This window comes from Podarcis raffonei, chromosome 6, assembly GCF_027172205.1.
Source record: "Podarcis raffonei isolate rPodRaf1 chromosome 6, rPodRaf1.pri, whole genome shotgun sequence".
Classification (NCBI taxonomy): Eukaryota; Metazoa; Chordata; class Lepidosauria; order Squamata; family Lacertidae; genus Podarcis; species Podarcis raffonei.
This window is the reverse complement of record NC_070607.1, coordinates 93,919,467-93,944,276: the sequence shown is the minus strand read 5'-3', so window position 1 is coordinate 93,944,276 and position 24,810 is coordinate 93,919,467. Positions and strand designations below refer to the sequence as shown.

The following is a 24,810-nucleotide window of genomic DNA, read 5'->3' as shown; positions in this document are numbered from 1 at the left end:
TGTTATGTGAAAACTGGTAATAAAATTTAAAAATAAAATAAAATACGGTGCGGATGCTGTCTTGGGGGCCAGAGAAAGCCACCGTTCTTCTGCCGCAGAGGCTCTTGCAGCTTGTATTTTGAACCCTGCCCTCTGGCCAGCAACTGAGAGGGACACAAACGGTGTGTTTGGCACCAATGTGGCCGGTGCAGCCGGACTGCGGCGCTGCGATGAAGCTCTGCAGGCTACCGTCTCTCTGATATTTATACGATACGAAGCACTTGGCAAAGGTCAGCAAAGCAGGCTCTCTCTCTCAGCCATCAATCCCTGCGCGGTTTTGGGAGCAGGGCAGATAAACTTCCTACAAGAGCTCTTTCGCGGTTGGCAAACACATGGCAGGCACGCAGCCGCCCCTCTCCACCCCCAATGGACCCAGGCCAGCGGGATAAGCTGCTTGGAGCAAAACAGCAGCTCATTGAGCCGGGGACAGGACAGGACAGGTTATTTATAGTTGATCTTTTCCCCTCGGCCGGCCTCTCTCTGCTCCGCCTCCCATTTTCCACCCTGGGCTCACATCCTCTTGCCAATGCACTGATGGCGACAGCAGCACTGCAAAAGCGGGACTTGATAAGAGTGCCCTGCAAATGAAAGCAGAGAGGGGAGACCCCTCCCCTTTGCGTACAGGTAAGGCGATCCAAACCCTCCCCCTACCCAGTAACTGCGGGGAAAGTTTCTCCCCTTTCCAGGATTATCTGGGAGTCAAAAATGTGGTCTCCAAGCCCAAGGTCAGGCTGAAATATTGAAGAGAAGAGGTGGTTGGGATTGTGTTCCTAAACCTGGGGTTGTTTTAGGGTGACCTCCTTTTCGAAACTTGAACTGGCCCCGCACCTGTGCATTTAACAGCAGCCTGCCGGGTGGAAACTGCACAGGTGAAGCTTTTGTCTTCTTGACAAGAGAAGCTTCACCTGTTTGGTTTCCACATGCCAGGCTGCTGTGAAAAGGCAGAGGAGCAGTAGGAAAAAAGATAAGAGAGGGGAAGTCTCTATAATGGCTTCAACCCTACTTATCCTTGTCTGCAGATCCAGGATTTAAAAAGGAGGAAGTTCTCCCAGCTGTGGGGCACAATCCTATCCCAGTCACGGGACTGTAGGATTTGACAGAAGCAGAACTTTCACTACACTGGTACAAGAAAATCACCCATGGTTTCCAGCGATGACAGGGAGCGTGCTGGCCACTTTTGCTGCCATTTTCTGGTTGTGGGTTTCCAGCGTCTCGTCCACCACCCTGTTCTCACAGTGGCTGACCAAGGAGAGAAACCCCCAAGCGTGATCCGAGCACAAGAGCCACTCTCTCCCCTCCTGCGGTTTCCAGAAAGTGTTCTTCACAAGCATCACTGCCTCCAACTGTAGGGGCAGGGCCAACGTGTTGAGCAGCCATTGATGGGTCTCTTATCCATGAATTTGCAGTCCCACCACATGGGCATGGAAGAAGTGTCTGTCTCCTCCTCGGACGTACAGTGGTACCTCGGGTTAAGTACTTAATTCATTCTGGAGGTCTATTCTTAACCTGAAACTGTTCTTAACCTGAAGCACCACTTTAGCTAATGGGGCCTCCTGCTGCTCCTGCGCCGCCGGAGCATTTCTGTTCTCATCCTGAAGCAAAGTTCTTAACCCAAGGTACTATTTCTGGGTTAGCGGAGTCTGTAACCTGAAGCGTCTGTAACCTGAAGCGTATGTAACCCGAGGTACCACTGTAATTGGTGTATAGGACAGCTCTGCCTATTACATTAAGGACAGGTCATGTGTTTGGGTTTCAAAGTTGCATAAGGAGTACCAAGGGAAAGAAAAGCAGTCACGAACTTCCCTCCCCACTTCTTATCTGGTTGCTCAGGTTTTGCAAAGCTGGCCAATCGTCTTGCAAAGTGCTCCCTCTTGCCTTTGATCTAGGAAACTCAACACCTGGAAAGCTCCTTGTAAGAGTTCCCTGGGTTACATAACGAAGTTACTACAGTGATACCTCTGGTTGCGAACGGGATCCATTCCAGAGCCCCATTCACAACATGAGCAGAACACAACCCACGTCTGCGTGTGTGCGGGTCGCGATTCGCTGCTTCTGCGCATGACGTCATTTTGAGCGCATGCATATGCGCGAGTGCCAAAACCCGGAAGTAACCCTTTCTGGTACTTCCGGGTCGCCGCGGGACGCAACCTGAAGCAAACGTAACATGAGGTATGACTCTATCATTATGCATATAGTACTCAGCATTCGGCTTATTCCAGGGCCGCTGAGAAGCGAGCTGAAATATTCCAGAGAAGATGCCTCTTGGAAAGATTTTCATGCTCCCTTCAGGGAAGAGCATATGCCTGGAGCGGGGGCCTCATATAGAATCATAGAGTTGGAAGGGACCCACAAGGGCCATCTAGTCCAACCCCCTCCAATGCCGGAATCTCAGCTAAAGCATCCATGACAGATGTCCACCCAACCTCTGCTTAAAAACCTCCAAGGAAGAAGAGTCCAGAACCTTCTGAGGGAGACCATTTGACTGTCAAACAGCTCTTACTGTCAGAAAGTTATTCCTAATGTTTAGTACGTTTCTGAGCACAATTCAAAGTGTTAGTGCTGACCTTTAAAGCCCTAAATGGCCTTGGTCCAGTATACCTGAAGGAGCATCTCCACCCCCATCGTTCTGATCGGACACTGAGGTCCAGCGCCGACCTCAGTGTCCGAGCACTGGTGGTTCCCTCGCTGCGAGAAGTGAGGTTCCAGGGAAACAGGCAGAGGGCCTTCTCGGTAGTGGCACCCGCCCTGTGGAACGCGCTCCCATCAGATGTCAAAGAGAAGAACAACTACCAGACTTTTAGAAGACATCTGAAGGCAACCCTGTTTAGGGAAGCTTTTAATGTTTGATGCATTACTGTGTTTTAATATTTTGTTGGAAGCCGCCCAGAGTGGCTGGGGAAGCACAGCCAGATGGGCAGGGTATAAATAATGGGTTACATATGCTTCAGGTTACATATGCCTCAGGTTACAGACTCCACTAACCCAGAAATATTATCTCGGGTTAAGAACTCTGCTTCAGGATGAGAACAGAAATTGTGCAGCAGCGGCGCAGTGGCAGCAGCAAGAGGCCCCATTAGCTAAAGTGGTGCTTCAGGTTAAGAACAGTTTCAGGTTAAGAATAGACCTCCAGAACGAATTAAGTTCTTAACCCGAGGTACCACTGTAAATAATAATAATAATAATAATAATAATAATAATAATAATAATAATAGTTGGAATCTCCTTTCTTGTGACTTGAAGCCATTGGTTTGAGTCCTAGCCTCTGGAGCAGGAGAAAACAAGCTGCCTCCGGCCTTCCATGTGAAAGCTCTTGAGATATTTGAAGATGGATACATGCAAAACACACACGGCCAACCAACCCACTTATAGAGACAGCTTGAGAGCCAGGGGTGTTACACAGAATACAGAAGGGGAGCGCCAGCATCCTTTCCAAACCTGCCAGAGGGGAGCAACGAGAGCAACCCCTGGCACCCTGCCAGGAGAGATTAAAAGGGATCACCTCAACAGGCTGCCATCGGACAGCCACCTCGCCCACCCCAATACTCAGACGTGGAGGGCAACTAGGGAAAAGAAAGAGCGAGCCCCACCGCACTCTGCTTGTGGTCTCGGTGCCGGCTTGAAAACCCAAACTTCTGGCTGGATGCCGAAGGAAGTGGCTCTGCAGTTTGAGAGTGCTTTCTGAACAAATTATCTGGCTTCTCCGATGAGCAGAAGGGTGAGGTTACAACAGTGGTATTCCCAGACCAAGGACAAAGATTGTACACCTGCTGAATGTTAACATGTGAACATCCCTTTTTGAGTGCGCAACACCCTTCGCAGTCGCACGTCGCCTCAAGCTCTGCTCCAGCGGCTGCAGGAAGCAGGGAACTTGCTGTCCTTCAGAAATTGCAGGACTCCCAACTTCCATCAGCCCCAACCAGCAGGATAGATAAGGATAGATAAGAGGGGGTTGGAATCCAAAGGCTAGCCATCCCTTGTTCACAGTGTGTTGCTACTGCCCGTGGCTCATCCACTCTGATGTTTCATGAGAATAGTCATCTTCCTGCACCTCCTCCATTAATTCTCCAATGTCCATATGATGTTCTTCTCCAGATCACTGCCTTCCCACACTTCCCCCTCCTTCGATCCAGATTTTCACACAAGCCTCCTTTTTGGAGCGTCTATCCAGACATCAAATCAGTAGCCTGGCCTCCACTGAGAGCTACCCCAGGGACCTTCAAGCTTTGTCTTCTCGCAACCACTGGAGAGGACTGGGAAGAGACTAGGGGCCAAGAGCCAGAAAGCAGTGTTGTCGCTATGGTCCCTTGGTTTGTGTATACTACGGAGCAGTAATAATAAATCAATGTACCCATAACAGCTATGAGTGGCTACTAGCCATGAGGGATATGCTCTGCCGCCACAGACAGACTTTGATCATCTTTGGTAAAACGGTGCCCAGAGCAAGGCCAAAATTTGGTGCCCCTAAATGAATCTTCTCAATTATGGGCACAGTGGTACCTCTGGTTGTGAACAGGATCCGTTCCAGAGGCCCGTTCACAACCTGAGAAGAACGCAACCCGTGTCTGTGCATCTGCACGTGCGCGGGTCACGATTTGCTGTGTCTGCGCATGCGTGCGACGTCATTTTGCGCGTCTGCGCATGGGCGAGCGGCAAAACCCAGAAGTAACCCTTTTCGGTACATCTGGGTCGCCGCGGGACGCAACCTGAAAACGCGCAACCTGAAGCAAACGTATCGTACTTTTCGCTCCATTGGACACAGTTTTCCCCCTCCAAAAACTGAGGGGAAATGTGTGTGCGTCCTATGGAGCGAATGCAGACTTGCAGACTCTGCCTCTCCAGCAGGGAGAATCTGCACGGGGCTATGGCTTCTTTAGCCCTGCGCAGCCTCTCCCGGCAGGGAGAGATTGCGCGGGGCTAAAGAGGAAGCCAAAGCAGCCAGCGGGATCCATCTTGCTCGCTGCCTTGGCTTGTTCCATAGCCGCGTGCAACCCCTCCGGCACGGAGAGGCTGCACGGGGCTATGGCATCTTTAGCTTCACGCAGCCTCTCCCAGCAGGGAGGGGTTGTGCGCAGCCTGTACGCTGCTCTTTGGGGCTGGGGGGGGAAGTTTTTTTTATTGATTTCCCTGTCTAAAAACTAGGTGCGCCCTATGGTCCGGTGCGCCCTATGGTGCGAAAAATACAGTAACTTGAGGTATGACTGTATTCTCAATTTTGCCTAATAATAATAATAATGCGTTCATACCCTTCCAATCTGGCTGGGTTGCCCCAGCCACTGTGAGCAGCTTCCAACATATATAAAAACATAAGAAAAGGTCAAATGTGAAAAACTTCCCTATACAGGGCTGCCTTCAGACGGTACCACCCTAAATTTGAAGCTGAGCCACTGTTCTGGATACTAGTTGATGGAAACCACGGGAGGAGAAAGTGGTTTCGTGTTCAAATCCTGCTTTTGGTTGGCCACTGTGAGAACAGGATGCTGCGCTAGGCGGGCCATTGGCCTGATCCAGCAGACACTTATAATAAATAGCCCACAATTTGCTAGTGTTTGGTGTCCTCCATCAACAGCAGCCTAAGCTGGTCGCCTCACTCTGCCTAATGGTCCCCCACTCCTGGCACCCCTGTTTTTAAAGGGTGGTGTCAGGGGACTGCCATCGGAACAGGGAAGGAAAGCTGAGGGGCAGTTGGGTTACAGGGAACCTCCAAAAATCTTGAGAAGCAGTTCCTCTTCCTGTAGGGGGGAAAGCCACACCTCCAGTGGGGAAGAGGGGAAGGGACCAGAGGATGCTGCTGGGAGCCTCAGCACCGCTCCTGGTCAAGCTGGCCAGGAGGGAAGCACGTCCCCTCCGTCACCCACTCTGCACAGAAGTGTAAAATGCAAAGAATGAAGGAAAAGGCTGGGGGTGACTAAGCTATTATGTTGGGGGAGGACCCGGAAACGACCACTCCCGGATTCTGCTAGCAATTGAGGGAGACATGAACTTGTGGTTCCGAACTTGTGGCACTGTAAATGTTGTTGTTTAGTCGTTTAGTCGTGTCCGCCTCTTCGTGACCCCCTGGACCAGAGCACCCCAGGCACTCCTGTCTTCCACAGCCTCCCGCAGTTTGGTCAAACTCATGCTGGTAGCTTCGAGAACACTATCCAACCATCTCGTCCTCTGCCGTCCCCTTCTCCTTGTGCCCTCCATCTTTCCCAACATCAGAGTCTTTTCCAGAGAGTCTTCTCTTCTCATGAGGTGGCCAAAGTCTTGGAGCCTCAGCTTCAGGATCTGTCCTTCCAGTGAGCACTCAGGGCTGATTCCCTTCAGAATGGAGAGGTTTGATCTTCTTGCAGTCCATGGGACTCTCAAGAGTCTCCTCCAGCACCATAATTCAAAAGCATCAATTCTTTGGCGATCAGCCTTCTTTATGGTCCAGCTCTCACTTCCATACATCACTACTGGGAAAACCAGAGCTTTTACTATATGGACCTTTGTTGGCAAGGTGATGTCTCTACTTTTTATGATGCTGTGTAGGTTTGTCATTGCTTTTACTTTGCACTGTAAATAGTTTGCACCAAAATCAAAACCTGTAAAAGACAGGTCGGAGCCCTGACTGGTTACTCACGAGCAACCACCGCTGCCATCTGACAGGTGGTTTTTAAGCACAATGCTGGGGGCCCCTCACAATTTGCCAGGGCAGCTGCAGGGCATCTCTGTGAGCGCAACGCAGAGGCGCCTTGCAGCTCACAATTTGCTCCTAGCAACATCGATCCGCTGGAATATGGAATCAGGCACTGAGGACCGGGGAAGCACACGTGCATTTCACCTGCAAAATAACCACCAACCGGCTCCCTCAGAGAGAGAGAACAACGCTGAGGCGGCAATTAACAAGTGTGCTTTGTTCCCAGAGTGATGCTGACACGAGCAAGCAACGACAACAAGGAGGAGCTGTTATTCATGCGCAAGGAGTTTGCTTCTGCTGCATTTGAACATCGGAATCTCCAGAGGGACGCAGAGGGGACTTTGGGCACCTCAGCAGCACCAATATTTACAGGTAATTTGTGTGAGACGCCTTTGTCCCTGTTGCTGCCCCTACTCTCCCACTGGTAGCGGGGTGGGAGAGCTGGGGGGGGCGGGGAATTCACACCTGACAAGCAATACGCCCCCTTGGTTTCAGATAGTACACGGGCAGACAAGTCTAAAAAGCCCAGGACACAAATTTTCATGCCCTCTGGCAACCATGGTGGCTCATTTATCAGAAGTAATGTATTTGGCATTAACTCTGAAAGGGTATATTCGATTCTGTGCAGACTAAGCCTCCTACAGCAAAATATACATCAGAACCGAGAATATGCTGAACGACCTGTTCTCCAAATTAACAGGGAAATTTGGTCAAAATTCAGGAGACACCAGCAAGGTTGCCGAAAATTATTGTCTCCACTGTCAAAGGAGAAAGCAAGGGGATGAACTCTTGTATCAGATACAAGCTCAGTGCACACCCGCAAGCCAAATACGCAGTGAAAAAAATAGCTATTCATCAGAGAGTTGGAAGGTATGGCGTTCACTAGGGCGAAGTAAAGTGATATCTTTAAAAATACTGTTATTTTTCCATCTTGAAAACAGGGATGGGAAGAAACAACAGAAACACAAGCACACACACACACACACACACACACACAAATCCATAGACAAGTAGGATCTGCAACAAAATGTTGCAGTATGGAGTGTTTCTGTTCCTCCAGGATACTCCATTCCATTCCCCCTCCTACTCAGTTTTGCGTTCCGTCTCAACCACAATCTGTCAGCATTCTGCAATAAGTAAGCATGCCCAGTTCCTCATTTGGTTGTATTGCCCTTCCCCCACCAACTCCTTTCTTTCTATTGCAAACTTTGGGATTCCCCAAGTTTGCAGATACCTCTCTCTTACGTGTGTGTGGGGCTATTCTGACTACACAGGCAATGGCACTCACAGCTTGAACATCAGAATTAGAGGGAACAATCATTCTCCCCACCCTCTGAGATTTAATGCGGAATTACATCCAAACCCCTTTACCATGCACCTGTTATCTTCACTACAGCGCAGAATAGTCTTTCGGCTCAAATGATGCATCAAAACCCACCTTTCATCTCCGCAGATAGCTCATAGGTCCAGTAAGGGGCAAGTTAAGAACCTTTCCACCTGCTTCCGATTGACCCAAGGATGCATGTTTTATTAAGAGCACATTCTCACGCGGAAACAGGTTTGCTCCCTAGTTACCATTAAGGGGGTGGGGCAGTGAATCAGTTCACAAAAGAAAGAACCAGCTCAGGTGAATGCAAGGCAGGAACCCCCCCCCCCAAAGCCCAGTTTCACACACCCCGCATTGCACCCTTCTGAAACAGCCAGTTCTCTATTGCGCTGCTCCTGAAATTTCCCAAAACAAGTGTTTTGTTTTGCAATCCAGAAAGCGGATCTCCCCTCTCCTCTCTTCACCACCCCCTCCTCTGTTTTCTAAGCCTTCTAAATACTCGTCCATCCTGCATCCGAGAGTTAATTTACATCCGGAAAGGGGGTGATGGGACAAAAGCACTCACCTGCCTTCAGGTCCGAGGGCCCAGCAGCCAGAAATCCTCACCCCCGAATATACAGGGGATCTGTTCATCTCCCCCTAGCCAGAGAAGGGTCTGGGGTGACTGTGGAAGTGGCAGAAAGGCTTCAGGTGTTTTTGACTCTGGGAGAGCTGGCGTGTGGAGTGTGTGTGTGTGTGTGTCTCATCGCAGCCTCAAAGAATTCAGAGTCCCTAGGAAGTTGACTACATGCATTCTGGCCTTTACAGTGAAACGAAACGTGGGTCTCGCCACTCCGATCACAAGGGGAGGAAAGGGGTGGAAAACACCACCCGGGGGCTTAGGAGAACCTACAAACTGGTAGTGTTCAAGGAGACCCGAAAAAGTCCAGTGTGGTGTCAACAGCGAGAGAAGGAGGGAAAAGGGAGCCCTGCCCGGGGAACGAGAGAGTAGCCAACACGCATAAGAGGATAGCTTAACCTAGAGATTATGTTCATTACCTGATATTAATAGCACTGACTTTGTAAAGAGAGTCGCACGGCACAGCCTCCCAAGCAGCCCCTCTGCTCCGGAGGCACCAAAACATGGCTGGCGGAAGGCCACAGGCAGCAGCTCCTGACATTTGGAGCGTGTCCGGGGCCTGGCAGAGAAGGGCAATGCACAAGAGAGGTGGGCAGACGCCTGGCAAGGGAAGAGGGGGCAGAGGAAGGCTTTTCTTCCCTCCTTGGCATGAGAACGCTGGTGGAGCTGAATATTGGAAGATCCGGGACGTATAAAAGAAAGAGCATGAACTGTGGAACTCACTGCCACAGGACGCAGGGGTGGTCAACAAATCGGATTGCTTTAAAATAGGATTAGGCAGCAATGCTTATGAGTACCAGCTGCTGGAAGCCACTGGAGGGGAGAACGCTCTTGGGTTCGAATCCTGATTGTGGGTTTCCCACAGGCATCTGGTTGGGTCACTGTGAGAACATCATGCTGGACTAGATGGGCCAAGCTGGCCAGGGCGGATGGGAGTTGTAGTCCAAGGCACCTGGAAGGCGCCAGGTCTGGGAAAGCCACCTTAGTCCTACACTCCCAGATCCCAGGCGCTAATCTCAGCTTGTAATTATCTTGCTGCAAAGCAAATCCTTAGTGCAGGGGCAGCTAATCTGCCCTCCTTCAGATTTTGCAGGACTACAACTCCCATCATCCATGAACATTGGCTGGCTGGGCTGGTGAAGCTCTCCATGCAATAATAATTATAAAACCCTCATGAAAATTAGTCTGCATTTTAGTGTGAATTTCTCCTAACAAGCATGCTTTTACAGTGGTACCTTGGAAGTTGAATGGAAGTCGAATGGAATGGAAGTCAAATGGAAGTTTGTTCGACTTCCAAAACATTCGGAAACCAAGGTGTGGCTTCCGATTGGCTGCAGGAAGCTCCTGCAGCCAATCAGAAGCTGCAGAAGCCCCGTCGGACATTCAGGTTCCAAAGAATGTTCGCAAACCGGAACAATCACTTTCGTGTTTGCGGCATTCGGGACCCAAAACCTTCATCTTGCAAGTTGTTTGAGATCCAAGGTATGACTGTAAATGCAGTTTATCATGCACATTTTCAGAAGCAAATTTTCCTTCTACAACGCACTGCAATATGTTATTTTCTGTGATATTGTCTCTCTCTCACACACACTTCCTCCTAACAGATGTGCTTTTGCAAACATTGCTTGGTTGGAATTTTGCATTGCAAAATTCAGGTAATTTCAAAGCTGGAAGGATAACTGTTTTGGAGAGTGCAAAGCTGATAAGTCCACCTTCAAATGTGCCTTGAGTCGAATTTCTCCTCCATGCTTAGCCTCAGGTTAAGCTACCCCAGCCTTGGATGTTCCTCCTTGAAGTGGTTGCATAAGCCCCAACGTAGGCTGTCCATCTGGGACAGCAAGACGTCTAAGAATAAACTCCCCTCATCGCCACCCGGTACGGCTTCTTCACTCTGCTCTCTCAGCAAACTGGCTGGCCGCTTGCCCTCTCAGATAAGTTACAGCCATCACATGCTCCGAGGTCTGTTGTGGGAAACGAAACTCATCAGATACAAAGGGTGGATCTGCCTGAGAGGATGGGAATGCATTGCGGTAAAGAGATAGAAAGGCAAAAGGGGATTCCCACAAGCTTCCCCTAATGAAACTGTTATTGCAAAGAGAAGTACTGCAAACATGGAACGCTCAGTGGGCAACATTGAGTACCACCCCACCATTGGCACATTCAGCTGGAGATACATTTTGAGAGCCCTGACAAATCGGGGTTTCAGTTGTACAGAAAGTCTTTTGCACACAGAGTGGATATGCCCACAGATTCTGTTCCAAATAAATAAATGCAGATTAGCAACAAACCCTAGATAGCATATTAAAAAGCAGAGACATCACCTTGCCAAAAAAGGTCCGTATAGCTAAAGCTATGGTTTTCCCAGTAGTGATGTATGGAAGTGAGAGCTGGACCATAAAGAAGGCTGATCGCCGAAGAATCGATGCTTTTGAATTATGGTGCTGGAGGAGACTCTTGAGAGTCCCATGGACTGCAAGAAGATCAAACCGATCCATTCTTAAGGAAATCAGCCCTGAGTGCTTACTGGAAGGACAGATCCTGAAGCTGAGACTCCAATATTTGGCCACCTCATGAGAAGAGAAGACTCCCTGGAAAAGACCCTGATGCTGGGAAAGATGGAGGGCACAAGGAGAAGGGGACGACAGAGGACAAGATGGTTGGATAGTGTTCTCGAAGCTACCAGCATGAGTTTGACCAAAGTGCGGGAGGCAGTGGAAGACAGGAGTGCCTGGCATGCTCTGGTCCAGGGGGTCACAAAGAGTCGGACACGACTAAACGACTAAAGAACAGCAACAAGCAGCAAAGTGGTGATCCTGTTCCATTTTTAACAAAAAATGCTGCATTTTTAATGTTGGCTTATTTTCATCCCTCAGAAGTCAATAAATATTTCCTGCCATCTACAAAATAAAAAGAAAGTTGTAACTATCTCCACCATGGAGTCATGGTCTGATATTGTTGATAACCTGTTGTGCAGCTTAAAAAGCTAGTTGTTGGGAAAACTGAAGCCATGCTTCACCTATTATATCAGTAGACTTCTCCCTGGTGCCAATTGGGTGCTGAGATGGAGAAGGCCCCTTTCAGGATGCCTGTCAGAGCCCTGGCTGTCCAAGCAAACCGAGCTGCCGAAAACGGGGACTAAGGAAAAGCTGACCAGGTCTGCTTGTCTCACTAGTACCATTAACTACTTATGAGTTGGGTTGAAGAAAGAGTTCAAAATTTATTTACTGCAGTAAATAGGTTCAGCGCAGTCACTTCCACAAAGGCTGAATGGGCATGTGTTACACACACACACCCCGGACCTTTTATAGAGTTTCTTCTTTGGCAATCCCTCGTAGCCAAGTAAGATTGTCTTCCATAAACACAGTTTTAACAATGAGTCCGTAAGCGACTGTGGAGGCCAATTCTGGATCCACACGTCCTTCCACAGTGGGGACATTGGTTTCCAGGTGGGAGTTGATCACGGTGTGGATTTGCCAATTGTGCCTTCCTCTTAGCACATTTCTCCCTTGCGTCCTGAGTTTGAGTGTCTTCAAAGCCCAGGACACCTTTGGTAAAGGCTGCTCTCCAACTGGAGCACTCGCAGGCCAGTGTTTCCCAATTGTCAGTGTTTATACTACATTTTTAAAAGATGTGCCTTGAGAGAGTCTTTAAACCTTTTTTGTGGACCACCAGCATTACACTTTCCATTTTTAAGTTCGGAATAGAGTAGCTGATTTGGAAGACGATAATCAGGCATCCGCACAACATGACCAGTCCAATGAAGTTGATGTTGAAGAATCATTGCTTCAACACCGGTGACAAAGAATTCACATAAGATCCAATCAAAATGCTGCAAACATTAGCAGATGGTAGTTGGCAAAAACACATTAGGTACAACTTTCTGGATGTCCAGCCTGCAACTTGACGTGTGTCCAGCCCCTCTAGGGCGCCTCACTTCTAAACTTTTGAAGCCTACATAGATACAAGCCTACATACTAAAGAAAGGAGAATTGTAGTCCGAGATTTATGTTCACCTAGATAACAAGCCTACATAAGGGGAGTCGTACTTGGTAAGCTGGCACAGCCAGACTCCCATAATTTTACTCTTCAGAAGTTCCCTCCCCAATTGCCTTATCTTTGGTATTTCCAGCAACCAAACAGCAACTAGGCTACGTGTCTTTTATGAACAAAAGGAAACTATTATGAACCACGGATTTTAACAGAACGCCAATGTCTCATTCAGTTGGGGCTTTTTATTGGTTTCTCATACAAAGCATATTTTGTGGGCCCTTGCGGTCCCCCCCCCAAGGTCACATGCCAGGAAGCAGCAGCAAGTGTGCTAGCAGTGATGTCTCACACTATTGTCTCATCCTTTCCTGTACTCTTCCTCTTCCTAAGCAATACATCAACAACATCAGACTTTGCTAACCTGGTGACCTCCAGACATTTTGGAGGACAACTCCCATCAGCTGCGCTGGCTGGGGATGATGGGAGTTGTAGTCCAAACATCTGGTTGGCGAGACCTGAACTAAGCGGCCTGTAATTACCAGTGCTGAAGCAGCGTTCCCTTTTGGGACAGCTGTCAATCTCCTTTCCTGGTTTCGTCCATCCATGGCCTGGAACTGGAGACAGCCTACTTTGAAACCCAGTTTTTGGATTTTTGAACAAACGTGCAACTGTTTTGAACTTTACTGCGTCATGTTCCCTGGTGGCTCATGAAAACTGCTATTCTGAATAACACCTTTGATCGGCAGGGCAGGGCAGGGGGCCCTTGGGGTGATTTTATGGAACCAAGGCAACAGTGCCTTAAAAAGTTTGGAAATTCAGTTGCTCAAATACATGAAGTCGTCTGGTCCGTCTACTGATTGACCAACCTCACATGACCAGGCCAGCTAAAGTGGAGAAGTACACAATTGTGCAATTCACACCCGTGATGAGCTACAAAGATGATGAGCTATGCAAGAAACACCATCTATGGGGGGAGGGATATTAACACATATTAACACATCTTTTGCTAAATCAACCCAGAACTCTAGGGAAGAGCTGTAAAGTAAAGGTAAAGGTAAAGGGACCCCTGACCATTAGGTCCAGTCGTGACCAACTCTGGGGTTGCGGCGCTCATCTCGCTTTATTGGCCGAGGGAGCCGGCGTGCAGCTTCCGGGTCATGTGGCCAGCATGAATAAGCCGCTTCTGGCGAACCAGAGCAGAGCACGAAAACGCCGTTTACCTTCCCGCCGGATCAGTACCTATTTATCTACTTGCACTTTGACGTGCTTTTGAACTGCTAGGTTGGCAGGAGCAGGGACTGAGCAACGGGAGCTCACCCTGTCGCGGGGATTCGAGCCGCCAACCTTCTGATCAGCAAGTCCTAGGCTCTGTGGTTTAACCCACAGCGCGACCTGCGTCTGTGGCTATAAAGTGACTATGTTATTTAATGTAATTCAGATTTTTTTCCTGCTGTCTTTGTAGCACCGAAGTGACTCCCCTAGGGTGCAAGCCTGGGCAGTGTGTCTGGAGGTCTGTCCAGACAACAAGACCCCTCCTCTCAGCCTTGCTGATGTGGTCCCAAAGAAAGGAAAGCAATATGTTTGGCACCAGCTTGGCTGCAGGAGCTGCCACAAGGAGGTATTCAAGATGCCATCCAACTATCTTTGTGTAGGGCTTACTCCTTAGCCCTTTCTTCGCCCAAAGGTGTCCCACAAGGCATATCATCTATTGTTCTTAAACATTATTAGTACTGTAGCATATACCACTAACTTAACTGGGTGGCGTGAGCTAAGAAGGTCCCTGCCTCAGGAGGATTGCAATCTGAATGACAAGGCAAGGTGGCCACAGTGACTTCTGCTGAGATCCATCACGCAAAGATGAGATCAGAATTAAATCTCACCTTCCATTCCACAGGCCTTTATAGGATGTGAGGAGACAGGGCCTTTTCACTGGTGGCACCTGGACTGTGTACGATACACTCACGAGAGACACTTACTATGCTACCTCTTAAGTGTAATGATGGTGATGATGATGATGATGATGATGATGATGATGATTTATTACTTATACCCCGCCCATCTGGCCAGGCCTCCCCAGCCACTCTGGGACGCTCCCAACAGAATATTAAAAACATGACAAAACATCAAACATTAAAAACTTCCCTAAACAGGGCTGCCTTCAGATTTCTTCTAAAAGTCAGATAGTTGTTTATTTTATTGGCATCTGATGGGAGGGCGTTCCACAGGGCGGGCGCCACTACCGAGAAGGTCCTCTGCCTGGTGAAGACAATGTTATTCTCCTACGCTGCTAATTTTGATTGCTACCATTATTAATATTTATAAACAGGCAGCTCATAAAAATATTAAGTCTATGTACAATGAAATCGCTCAAACACCATAAAACTATTAAAACACAGAACAAGCAACCAACACTACATAGAGTCACAGAATCCAACACGGGGCTCAGACTCACAGCCCTGAGCTGAATCGCCTCGTGCTCTGCCAACTGAGCTGAATCGTATCAAACACTTGGCAAAAGAAATAAGGTACATTTTCAGCTGAAAATGAAATATCAGGGCTGTGGGAGTCTGGCAGACTTCCTTAGGAGCAGTGTTGCAACTTTCTGGTGCGGCTGTGCTAAATGCAAGGTCACACTCTCGACATCCCTTTGCTGATAAAGGTTCTCTGTCAGGGACGGCAAGGCCAGTTCCACCCTGAAACCAGACCGAAATGGGTCAAGATAACCTGTATCTTCCAAGCCTGTCTCTATCATTGTGCTGCGACTACTTTCTTGATCGCCTTGTACTCAAAAGGAATGTTGGCAACTGGGCAATAAACATTCGCCCCAGTTTCATCCAAAGTTGTGTTCTTTAGGAACAGTCACGCAACAGCCTCTTTTAAAGCCAGAGGCAATCGCTCCTCCTCAACACGAGACATTTACCTGAAACAGCACAGTCAAAATTCCCAGGTGAGGTTTACTCCGCCAAGAAGTGCCGTTGATTGCATCAGTATTTTGCAGGGAGAGGTTGCACGCCAAATCCTCAAAACATAAAAGGTGACTGCCATCCAATTAATGAAACAAGAGGAGCAGATGAAACGCTGAGCCAAAGATGCCACTCTGAATTCAAGATGATGGGGATTGCAAGAGGAGAGAATGCTCTTGTTTTTCTCAGGTCCTTCTTGCAGGCTTTTTAGAGGCAGCTGGTTGGTCACTGTAAGAACAGTGGACAATATGGACCACTGGCTGGATCTAGCAGGATGGCTCTTCTGATATTCAGAACTGCCTTTCTAATAATACAGGTGTTGACCGTTAAAGTCCTAAACGGCCTCGGCCCAGTACACCTGAAGGAGCGTCTCCATCTCCATCGTTCTGCCCGGACACTGAAGTCCAGCTCCGAGGGCCTTCTGGCAGTTCCCTCACTGCAAGAAGCGAGGTTACAGGGAACCAGGCAGAGGGCCTTCTCGGTAGTGGCAGCCGCCCTGTGGAACGCCCTCCCATCAGATGTCAAAGAGATAAACAACTACCTGACATTTAGAAGACACTTGAAGGCAGCCCTGTTCAGGGAAGTTTTTATTGTGTGACATTTTAATGTATTTTTAACCTTTGTTGGAAGCTTCCCAGAGTGGCTGGGGAAGCCCAGCCAGATGGGCAGGGTACAAATTTTTTATTATTATTATTATTATTATTATTATTATTATTATTATTAATTCCCCCAAAAGCCTGCGCAGAGAGGGAATGTTTTCAGCCGGCAAACAGAGCCATCTCACAAAGAGCATTCCATGAAATCACTGCTGTCGTTTTGTGAGTTGAGAGTTTAATGTTCACATCCTTGGACTGTGACTTTTAGTGGCCTTGAAAGTTTTTGCCAAACAACAAGATACAAAACAACAACAACCAAACCCACACTCAATTCCTCTGCCTCCAGATCCATTTGAAAAGCACTCAATACTCAACCACTTTGTTTGTAACGCACTTGCAAGAAATCAATATTGGCATCCCCTGTTTTCTGGAACTCCCAGCCTATTAATATTGACCTCCTTTGTACTGTTTTCTGCGCCAGCTAAAAAGTGCTTTTTGAGCCTACTGAGACTTGTGCATTTTTTATGGTGCACATTTGTCTTTAAAAATATAGGATTTTCCCCTATACTGTGATACATTTTATTACGGCCAGGTGTTTTCAAAACGTGTTTTGATCTCAGCAGTATTTGCTTGTGACTATCTTACATCTTTTACGTGAACCGTTGAGGGAATGATATTATTTTGACAAAGTGATATATAAATCTTGCTAAATAAAAATCAAATAGATACCAAGACTAATCACTCAGTTCCTTCTTTCCCAGTGAACAAAACCAAAGGATGAGTTGGAAGATTCCACCATATCGCCAAAATCAGAGAAGGCCTCTCTGCCTTGTGAAACCCTTGCCTATGAAGGGCAGAAATTTGCTTGCCCTCAACGGGGTGCCCATGGTGGGAAGAGAGAAAAGGGGGGAAATCCCAACCTTCATTTGAACGCCCACCCCCTTAATGGTAGCGTCTAGTGCTCTTCTTCTGTTAAAACATATCTTCTTCTTTGGCGATTCCTCGTAGCCGAGTAAGATTGTCTTCCATAAACATGGTTTTAACCTTGAGTCCATAAGTGACTGTGGAGGCCAACTCTAGATCCACATGTTCTTCCATGGTGAGGACCTAGGTTTCCAAGAGGGAGTTGATCCCGGTGTGGATTTGCCAAGCGTGCCTTCCTCTTAGCACGTTTCTCCCTTTCGTCCCGAGTTCGAGTGTCTTCAAAACCCACAACACCTTTGGTAGAGGCTGTTCTCCAATTGGAGCGCTCGCAGGTCAGCGTTTCCCAATTGTCGGTGTTTATACTGCATTTTTAAAAGATTTGCCTTGAGAAAGTCTTTAAACTTCTTTCGCTGACCACCAGCATTACGCTTTCCATTTTTAAGTTCGGAACAGAGTAGTTGCTTTGGAAGACGATCATCAGGCATTCACACAACATGACCAGTCCAACGAAGTTGATGTTGAAGAATCATTGCTTCAACACTGGGGATCTTTGCTTCTTCCAGTACACTGGCATTAGTTCTCCTGCCTTCCCAAGTGACATGTAAAAATTTTCGGAGACACCATTGATGGAATCTTTTGAGGAGTTGGAGATGGCGTTTATAAGTGGTCCATGTTTCACAAGCATACAGTAAGGTTGGTTGTGCAATAGCTCTGTTCTCCAATTGGAGCGCTCGCAGGCCAGTGTTTCCCAGTTATCTGTGATTGTACTGCATTTTTTAAAAAGTTCTGCCTTGAGAGCATCTTTAAAGCGTTGAAACACTTACGGTCCACAGAACTGGCCCCCTTCCGCCTTCCTCAAATCTGCTTGAGTATCAGTGGGCATCCCGAGAGCTGATTGGGGCATGCGGTGGGGGGCAAGATTTCATTGAACAAGAGACTTTGCCAAAGTTTTTAGCATTTGTAGAACCTGAGATACGAGAGCAAATGCTCCTTATGTTGGGGTCGGGTGAGAAAACTAGCCCGCTCTCCCCCTTTTCCCCCTCCCCAGTAAAAAATTCTGTGGGTGGCAATGCTACTGTCCCAAATAAGCCTAACTTTGAGCTTGCCCCATTTTGTTCAGATGTTTCCACAAAGCTTATGTTGGCTGACCTGCCCTTTATCCAAGAGGCACAACGCGTTCTAGTTTATGCAGAAGAACAGAGGTGTGCTTGGGTGTGACCTACAGATGCAACGAATGAGTGTAACATCTTGGCCTCAGTTTTCCATATCTAAAAAATGGGAACACTGATTCGAAATTGCACAAAGCATGTGGAAAGTACCTGCGTGGGGCAGCTTGACAGGTGAGTCAAATGACGTTCACCATAATGTATAGGACAACTACAAATACTTGTTTGAAATGTAAAGAAAAAGAAGGTACCTTTTATCATATGTGGTGGACTTGTAAGGTAATAAAAGCTTTCTGGGAGATGATATATAATGAAAGAAAGAAAATGTTTAAAATAACTTTTGTTAAGAAACCAAATTTCTTTGTTAAGAACCCAAATTAACTAAAAATAACTTTTGTTAATTCCTTTTCTGTTAGGAATTATAGGTACTGATATCTCAAAGGAACAGAAGAGACTTTTTATTTGTGGAACAACAGCTGCCCGGACGTTACTAGCCCAGAGATGGAAAGAAGACAAAGTCCCTAGCAGAGAGGAGAGGCAAACTAAGCTGATGGACTATGCCGAGATGGCAAAACTGACTGGAAAACCTCGGAACCAAGAGGACAAAAACTTTATAAAAGAATGGGAAAAATTTATGTTACTTAGGAGACCACTGTAAGCAGATGGAAACATTAGCAGGATTTTGATTTCACTTGTAGTTTAGCAATTACCATGGACAAAGTGGTTTGATATAAAAATTGGAGTATGAAAGAATATGCAGTAATAAATGTTCAAAATGGGACACCCTGGGGGGATGGGGCGGGGAAGAGTCCGGAGATTTGGAGGAATCTCTTTATATAAATATACTTTTTTATTCTTTGTTTACAACTTTGTATTGGGGAAACCAATAAAAATGATTTTAAAAAATAATGACAATGTTCACCATAAGATTAAAGATTTAAGATGTGTGACGCTGAAACAGAGAGCCTCTGTGGTGTAATGGTTAGTGTCGGGCTGGGACCAGGGTTCCAATCCCCCCTCCACCATTGTGTCAGCCTGGCCTACCTGACAGGGTTGTTGTTCTGAGGATAAAATGGGAGGGAGAACCACATAACCCCACCTTGAGCACCTTGGAGGAAAAGGTGGTATATAAATGGAATTAATAATAATAATAATAATAATAATAATAATAATAATAATAACAACAACAACGTTGTTTAGTCGTTTAGTCGTGTCCGACTCTTCGTGACCAACCTCTCCATTCTGAAGGAAATCAGCCCTGACTGCTCACTGGAAGGACAGATCCTGAAGCTGAGGCTCCAAGACTTTGGCCACCTCATGAGAAGAGAAGATTCCCTGGAAAAGACCCTGATGTTGGGAAAGATGGAGGGCACAAGGAGAAGGGGATGACAGAGGACGAGATGGTTGGATAGTGTTCTCAAAGCTACCAGCATGAGTTTGATCAAACTGCGGGAGGCAGTGAAAGACAGGAGTGCCTGGCGTGCTCTGGTCCATGGCGTCACGAAGAGGCGGACACGACTAAACGAATAATAATAATAATAATAATATATTTATACCCTGCCCATCTGGCTGGATTCTATTAGCAGCGTTTACGGGGGATTTCTTTTTTTAAAAGCGTGTGAGTGTGGATTTAAATCCTGCTCCCCACATAGTCCGTTTCCTTCATATTTGCAGCCCCAGGCACCTGTTTCCTGTTTTCTTTTCCTGAGCAGAGATAAGCGTGGTGTTAGTCCCCTAAAAAAAGGTTGCTAACTCTGGGGAACTTGGGAGGGCGGTACCAGGCGGATCTTTGCACCCCGGCACCACATATGCTTAAGACGGCCCTGGTACCACTGTACATTTCCCCCAGTGAGAGTTGATTAATCGTGGCCCTCTCTCCAGTCGAGCTGCAGGGTTTACATCTCCCCCTAGTGACACAAGAGCAACCAGCCACCTTCTTCAAAGAAATGAAACAAGGGACGCGAGCCGCCCTGTCTCCAGTAAACACATGGTGAAGCAACTGGGATCCTCACTTGCCACACGCAAAAATGCAGACTCACGGCAGCTTGGCACCAACCGCAAAAGATAAGCAAGGAGTGTTTGCCTAGGCTAATGGTTTGTATTGAAAGCAGCGCCGTCCAAATAAGAGTGGGCGGAAAGGACGCTGTCTTGTTGAACGGCACATTAATCTCAGCGAATGCTCTGGTCAAGCTGTGGCTTGAAGCTTGAGTCACAAAGGGTCTGCGAGGGTCATCTAGCCCAACCCTCTGGCCCAGGCAATGCAGGAATCTTTCACCCATCTTGAACCCGTGCCCCTGAGGTTAAGAGAATTTCGGTCTTTTAGACTGAGCTATCTGGGCTGCATCCCACCTCAGAATGCACGTAGAGGCTCGCATGATTAAATTCTCCTTGCTAGAAAAAAATTAAAATAGAATACAATTCCCTGCAAAAAGAAACTTAGCATGTCCAGGAGAAGGGCTGAGATGCTAGCTTTCTATGAGGTGGGGAAATGGTGTATGGCCAGTAATGCAAACCCTACTGGCAATATGAAGTGGTACTGTCAGGATACTGGTTTACTATTTCAGTGAGAACTAGGTCTCTGTTTCAGGGATCAACTTATATTTTCTTGGGCATCACTGCCTTCTCCAGACAGTGCCCTGGAGGCCGGGAGAAAGCCGTTTCACCCCACAAACTGACCACTTCACAGGTTCTGCAATCCATATGAAGATGGTGCCATCCAGTGGTAGCTTTACATGCGAGATCCCCATGCATGTAGCTATAGATGGGCCTTCACATTCAAACACGGAGAGTACAATACTGCATGGCGTCTGCCTCTCGTTTACGACTTGGAAATATCCCTCCCCCTTTCCGAGCAAACACAGTTGAAAAATTGCAAAGGGCCAAACAAAACTGATCTGTTTACAGGATCTGTCCAGAGGCCTGCCAGCGTCTCTGCTCTCGTTGCCAAAAAGCAAGTATTAAAAATAAGCCAGCAGCAGGGAAATGCGATTGCATGCTTTGGTAAGAGAAACAATATCCAGGAACACTTGTTTCCAAAGTCGTTCTCGCAATCACAGAGACTCGGCATGCTTTCTCAGAAGACCCATAGCATGCAATAGGTCTTACTTCCAGGGAAGGGTACATGGCTGAATCGAAGCCTAAGATTGCAGTAAGGTAACTATGCCAGTAATAACAACAACAACAACAACAACAACAACAACAACAACAACAACAACAACAACAATTTATTATTTATACCCCGCCCATCTGCCTGGGTTTCCCCAGCCACTCTGGGCGGCTTCCAACAAAACGCTAAAATACAATAACCTATTAAACATTAAAAGCTTCCCTAAACAGGGCTGCCTTCAGATGTCTTCAAAAAGTCTGGTAGTTGTTGTTCTCTTTGACATCTGGTGGGAGGGCGTTCCACAGGGCGGGTGCCACTACCAAGAAGGCCCTCTGCCTGGTTCCCTGTAACTTGGATTCTTGCAGCAAGGGAACAGCCAGAAGGCCCTCGGAGCTGGACCTCAATGTCCGGGCAGAACGATGGGGGTGGAGACGCTCCTTCAGGTATACAGGGCTGAGGCCGTTTAGGGCTTTAAAGGTCAGCACCAACACTTTGAATTGTGCTCGGAAACGTACTGGGAGCCAGTGTAGGTCTTTCAAGACCGGTGTTATGTGGTCTCAATGGTCGCTCCCAGTCATTGCCTACAATGGGCCTACCTTGAGTAGGGCAAGCATTGGACACAGGCCTTCACTGCCTTTAGACTAGGCAGCATGGCCATTCAGTGCATAGAACCATCAGTGCATATGTCACACTCTTGTCAATAAGACCAAAACACAGCCCTCCTAGTCCCAAGTGCCAACAATCTGAATTTCAACAGTGAATGGAAGAGGGGAGAGGCAAGGAAGCTTTCCTTGGAGCAGAACTGCAAGAACTGAAACATCTTAAAGGAACTTTTCAGGGCGATCCACCGGGAGGAAGATCTCCTGCACAACGCCTGCTAAACCAGAGGGCATTCATGGGCGGCTGGGCTCCAGCAGACCCCCTGTTTGTTCCAGCATGGCTTCCTTCAGAGAGATGTTCCATATGGACTGGGAACTTGGAGGCTAAGTGGAGCTCCACTCAATCTATCAACAGGCTATTTTTAACTGAACTGCGTGGAATTCAGAAATTACCCCTCAAGGAAATGCTTCTGTTTTCAAGGATGTTGCCCCCGCCCCCCAAATTCAAGCTATTGTTGCTTAGAAAAATGTGTTTTTTCTCCCCAGATAGCGGACCTGCCAGGATTTGGAGCGACGCCTTGAAAATGTATTTACACAAAAACCATCGGAGATAAACTTTCGGTTCTTTTCCCTTTTAAAAACCAAAGGTTCTCGAGAAACTGGATTCCTTTCCTGTACAACACATCCTTCTCTTCTTCTGCAGCAGTGCAGCATATACCTTGCCTACCTCGCAGGCTTGTTGTCCGGCTAAGACAGGCTAAGAGGAAGGGCTGGAGGAATAATAGGTCCATATTGTAACTCAGCAGGAAGTTGGTCAATGGTTTAGCATTAGTTTCTGGAAAGCACTGACATTTTAGCCAGTTGCTGCTCTTCCCCTGCCCTCCACGCACCTGTGCAGCTCTTCAAAATATTGCACAAACCCAGATATGGAGGCTGGGAGTGCCTCCATCGAGATCCTGGGGGCCTGAGGCTGTTTTCTCAAACAAATATCTGAAAGGGAGTCTTCCTCCCTACAGTCCCTCTGGGGTGCTACGATTGGCAGAGGGGGCCATCTTACTAGTTCCTCTGCCCTCAGAGCCTGGGGGGGTGTGGCGGCTTGGGAGAGGGCCTTCTCTGTGGCGGCCCCTAAGCTGTGCAAGAAAGTTATGTGTTATACACAGTGGATTCAGCGCTTCTGTGCATGCACAAAGCGCAATTTAGCGCTTCAGCTCATGTACGGCTGCCAAAACCCGGAAGTAACCCGTTCCTGTACGTTCAGATTTTGGCAGTCTGCAACCCGAAAAAACGCAACCTGAAGCGGATGCAACATGAGGAATGACTGTAATTATATATATATATATATATTCTAAAAACAGTTATGTTCATTGCTATTTCAGAAAAAAATGGCATGTTATTTTTCTGCGACTAGGGGAGATGTTGAGCCTTCTCATTTCACCTCTGTTTGTGGGGTTATTTATTAAATATAGCACAGCACTGTCACATGCGTGACAAATCCCTTAGAAATATGATTTTATTTGGTGGCATCTGTAAATACAAAAAAAAGGGGCGGGAGGGAATTGCCTATCTCTTTCATTGCACCATGCAAGCTGTATTTTATTCCCCGGTTGTAGATTCATAACTGCATCATTTTCATTCACTCTTGATATTACTTTTTCTTTTGACTTCATGATCTAAAGCTCCTCTCGTTGAACTTAGTTGTTTTGCCTTTCTCTTTGTGTGTGTTGTCTGTTTTTTGTCATTCAGATATATTCTTTGTACGTATACAGAGACGGACAAACTCCCAGAGCACTGACATCGTGCTGGAGGCTTCCTCTTTTTAAACTTTGGGTATGGTGGGGGCAGGACACACACTCGCCTTTGGGCTTGTTGGCCAAAATGTGCAACTCCAGAGCCCTGTGCGTGATATTCAGGACAACATCACAGGTGTTTTCGAAAACAGCCAGGCGTGCAAGTCAGCAACAGGTTAAAACTGCCCATGCTTCTCAGAAGGCTAATCCCCACAGTGGATTAAATTCCAGACCTACAGCGGCAAAACAAAGAAAAAGCCCAGCCCAGCTGACAGTGTTAGGAATTCAGATATATAAGCTAATCGCCAAATGGCACCTTAAACCTAGGTTACAGACACAAAAAAGGAATGTCTAGGCAGCTTTTCGTGGTGAAATTTACCATTATTATTTTTTATTATTAATAATAATTTCATTTTTATACCACTTTATATTTTAAAGGGAAAAAATCTCAAAGCAGTTTACAATGCATGAAAACATCAAATGAAACGATCCAGAAGAAAACAAATTCAAGCTTCAAGGAAAATACTGTATTTTTCCATGTATAAGATTAGGTTTCCCCTCTAAAAAATAATGTCAAAAATTAGGGGGTGTCTTATACACAGATACATCTCCCCCCATATTCTTAAATCTGAGTCCCCCAAAATAGGAGGCATCTTATACATGGGTGCCTCTTATAGACCGAAACATACGGCATTTCAGATCCTTCTCTACGTGACATTTGGCTTTCCCCCATATTGATTCACTTGCTTGATTTATAGAGCTGGCCCATAGCAGAATAATTCTAGGAAGGCAGTGTGGTGTAGAGGTTAGAGTGTCAGACTAGGGCCTGGGAGATCAGGGTTCAAATCCCCACTCAGCCATGAAGTTTCACTGGGTGACCTCGGAGTCGGTCACAACCTCTTAACCTACCTCACAGGGTCGTTGTGTGGATTAACTGAGGATGGGAGGCGAACCATGTTTTACGCTGAGATATGAATGCAACAAATAAGCTCTTCTGCTGACCTGCTTGAGAAAGCTGGAGGGGCTAGCCAGATGC

The 24,810-nt window shown here is 47.2% G+C and overlaps 1 protein-coding gene and 1 long non-coding RNA gene across 4 annotated transcripts in view; one reads left to right on the top strand and one right to left on the bottom strand.

Moving 5' to 3' along the window:
* UCKL1 (uridine-cytidine kinase 1 like 1) overlaps positions 1–24,810 on the bottom strand; it is a 70,867-nt gene that overhangs the window by 43,037 nt on the left and 3,020 nt on the right. The window contains exon 1 of one of the 3 annotated variants that reach the window (XM_053394541.1): positions 9,066–9,198. The exons of 1 other annotated variant lie outside the window; for it this stretch is intronic. In XM_053394541.1, the coding sequence (XP_053250516.1) occupies positions 9,066–9,187 (122 nt within the window). In that variant the 5' untranslated portion in view covers positions 9,188–9,198. Of the gene's footprint in view, positions 1–8,592; positions 9,028–9,065; positions 9,199–24,810 lie in introns of those variants that run through there. One more of the 3 variants, XM_053394543.1, reaches the window with a different exon arrangement.
* LOC128416608 (uncharacterized) lies at positions 6,971–19,216 on the top strand. Its single transcript, XR_008331255.1, has 2 exons — positions 6,971–7,072; positions 18,699–19,216. It is a non-coding gene; the product is annotated as an uncharacterized LOC128416608 (long non-coding RNA).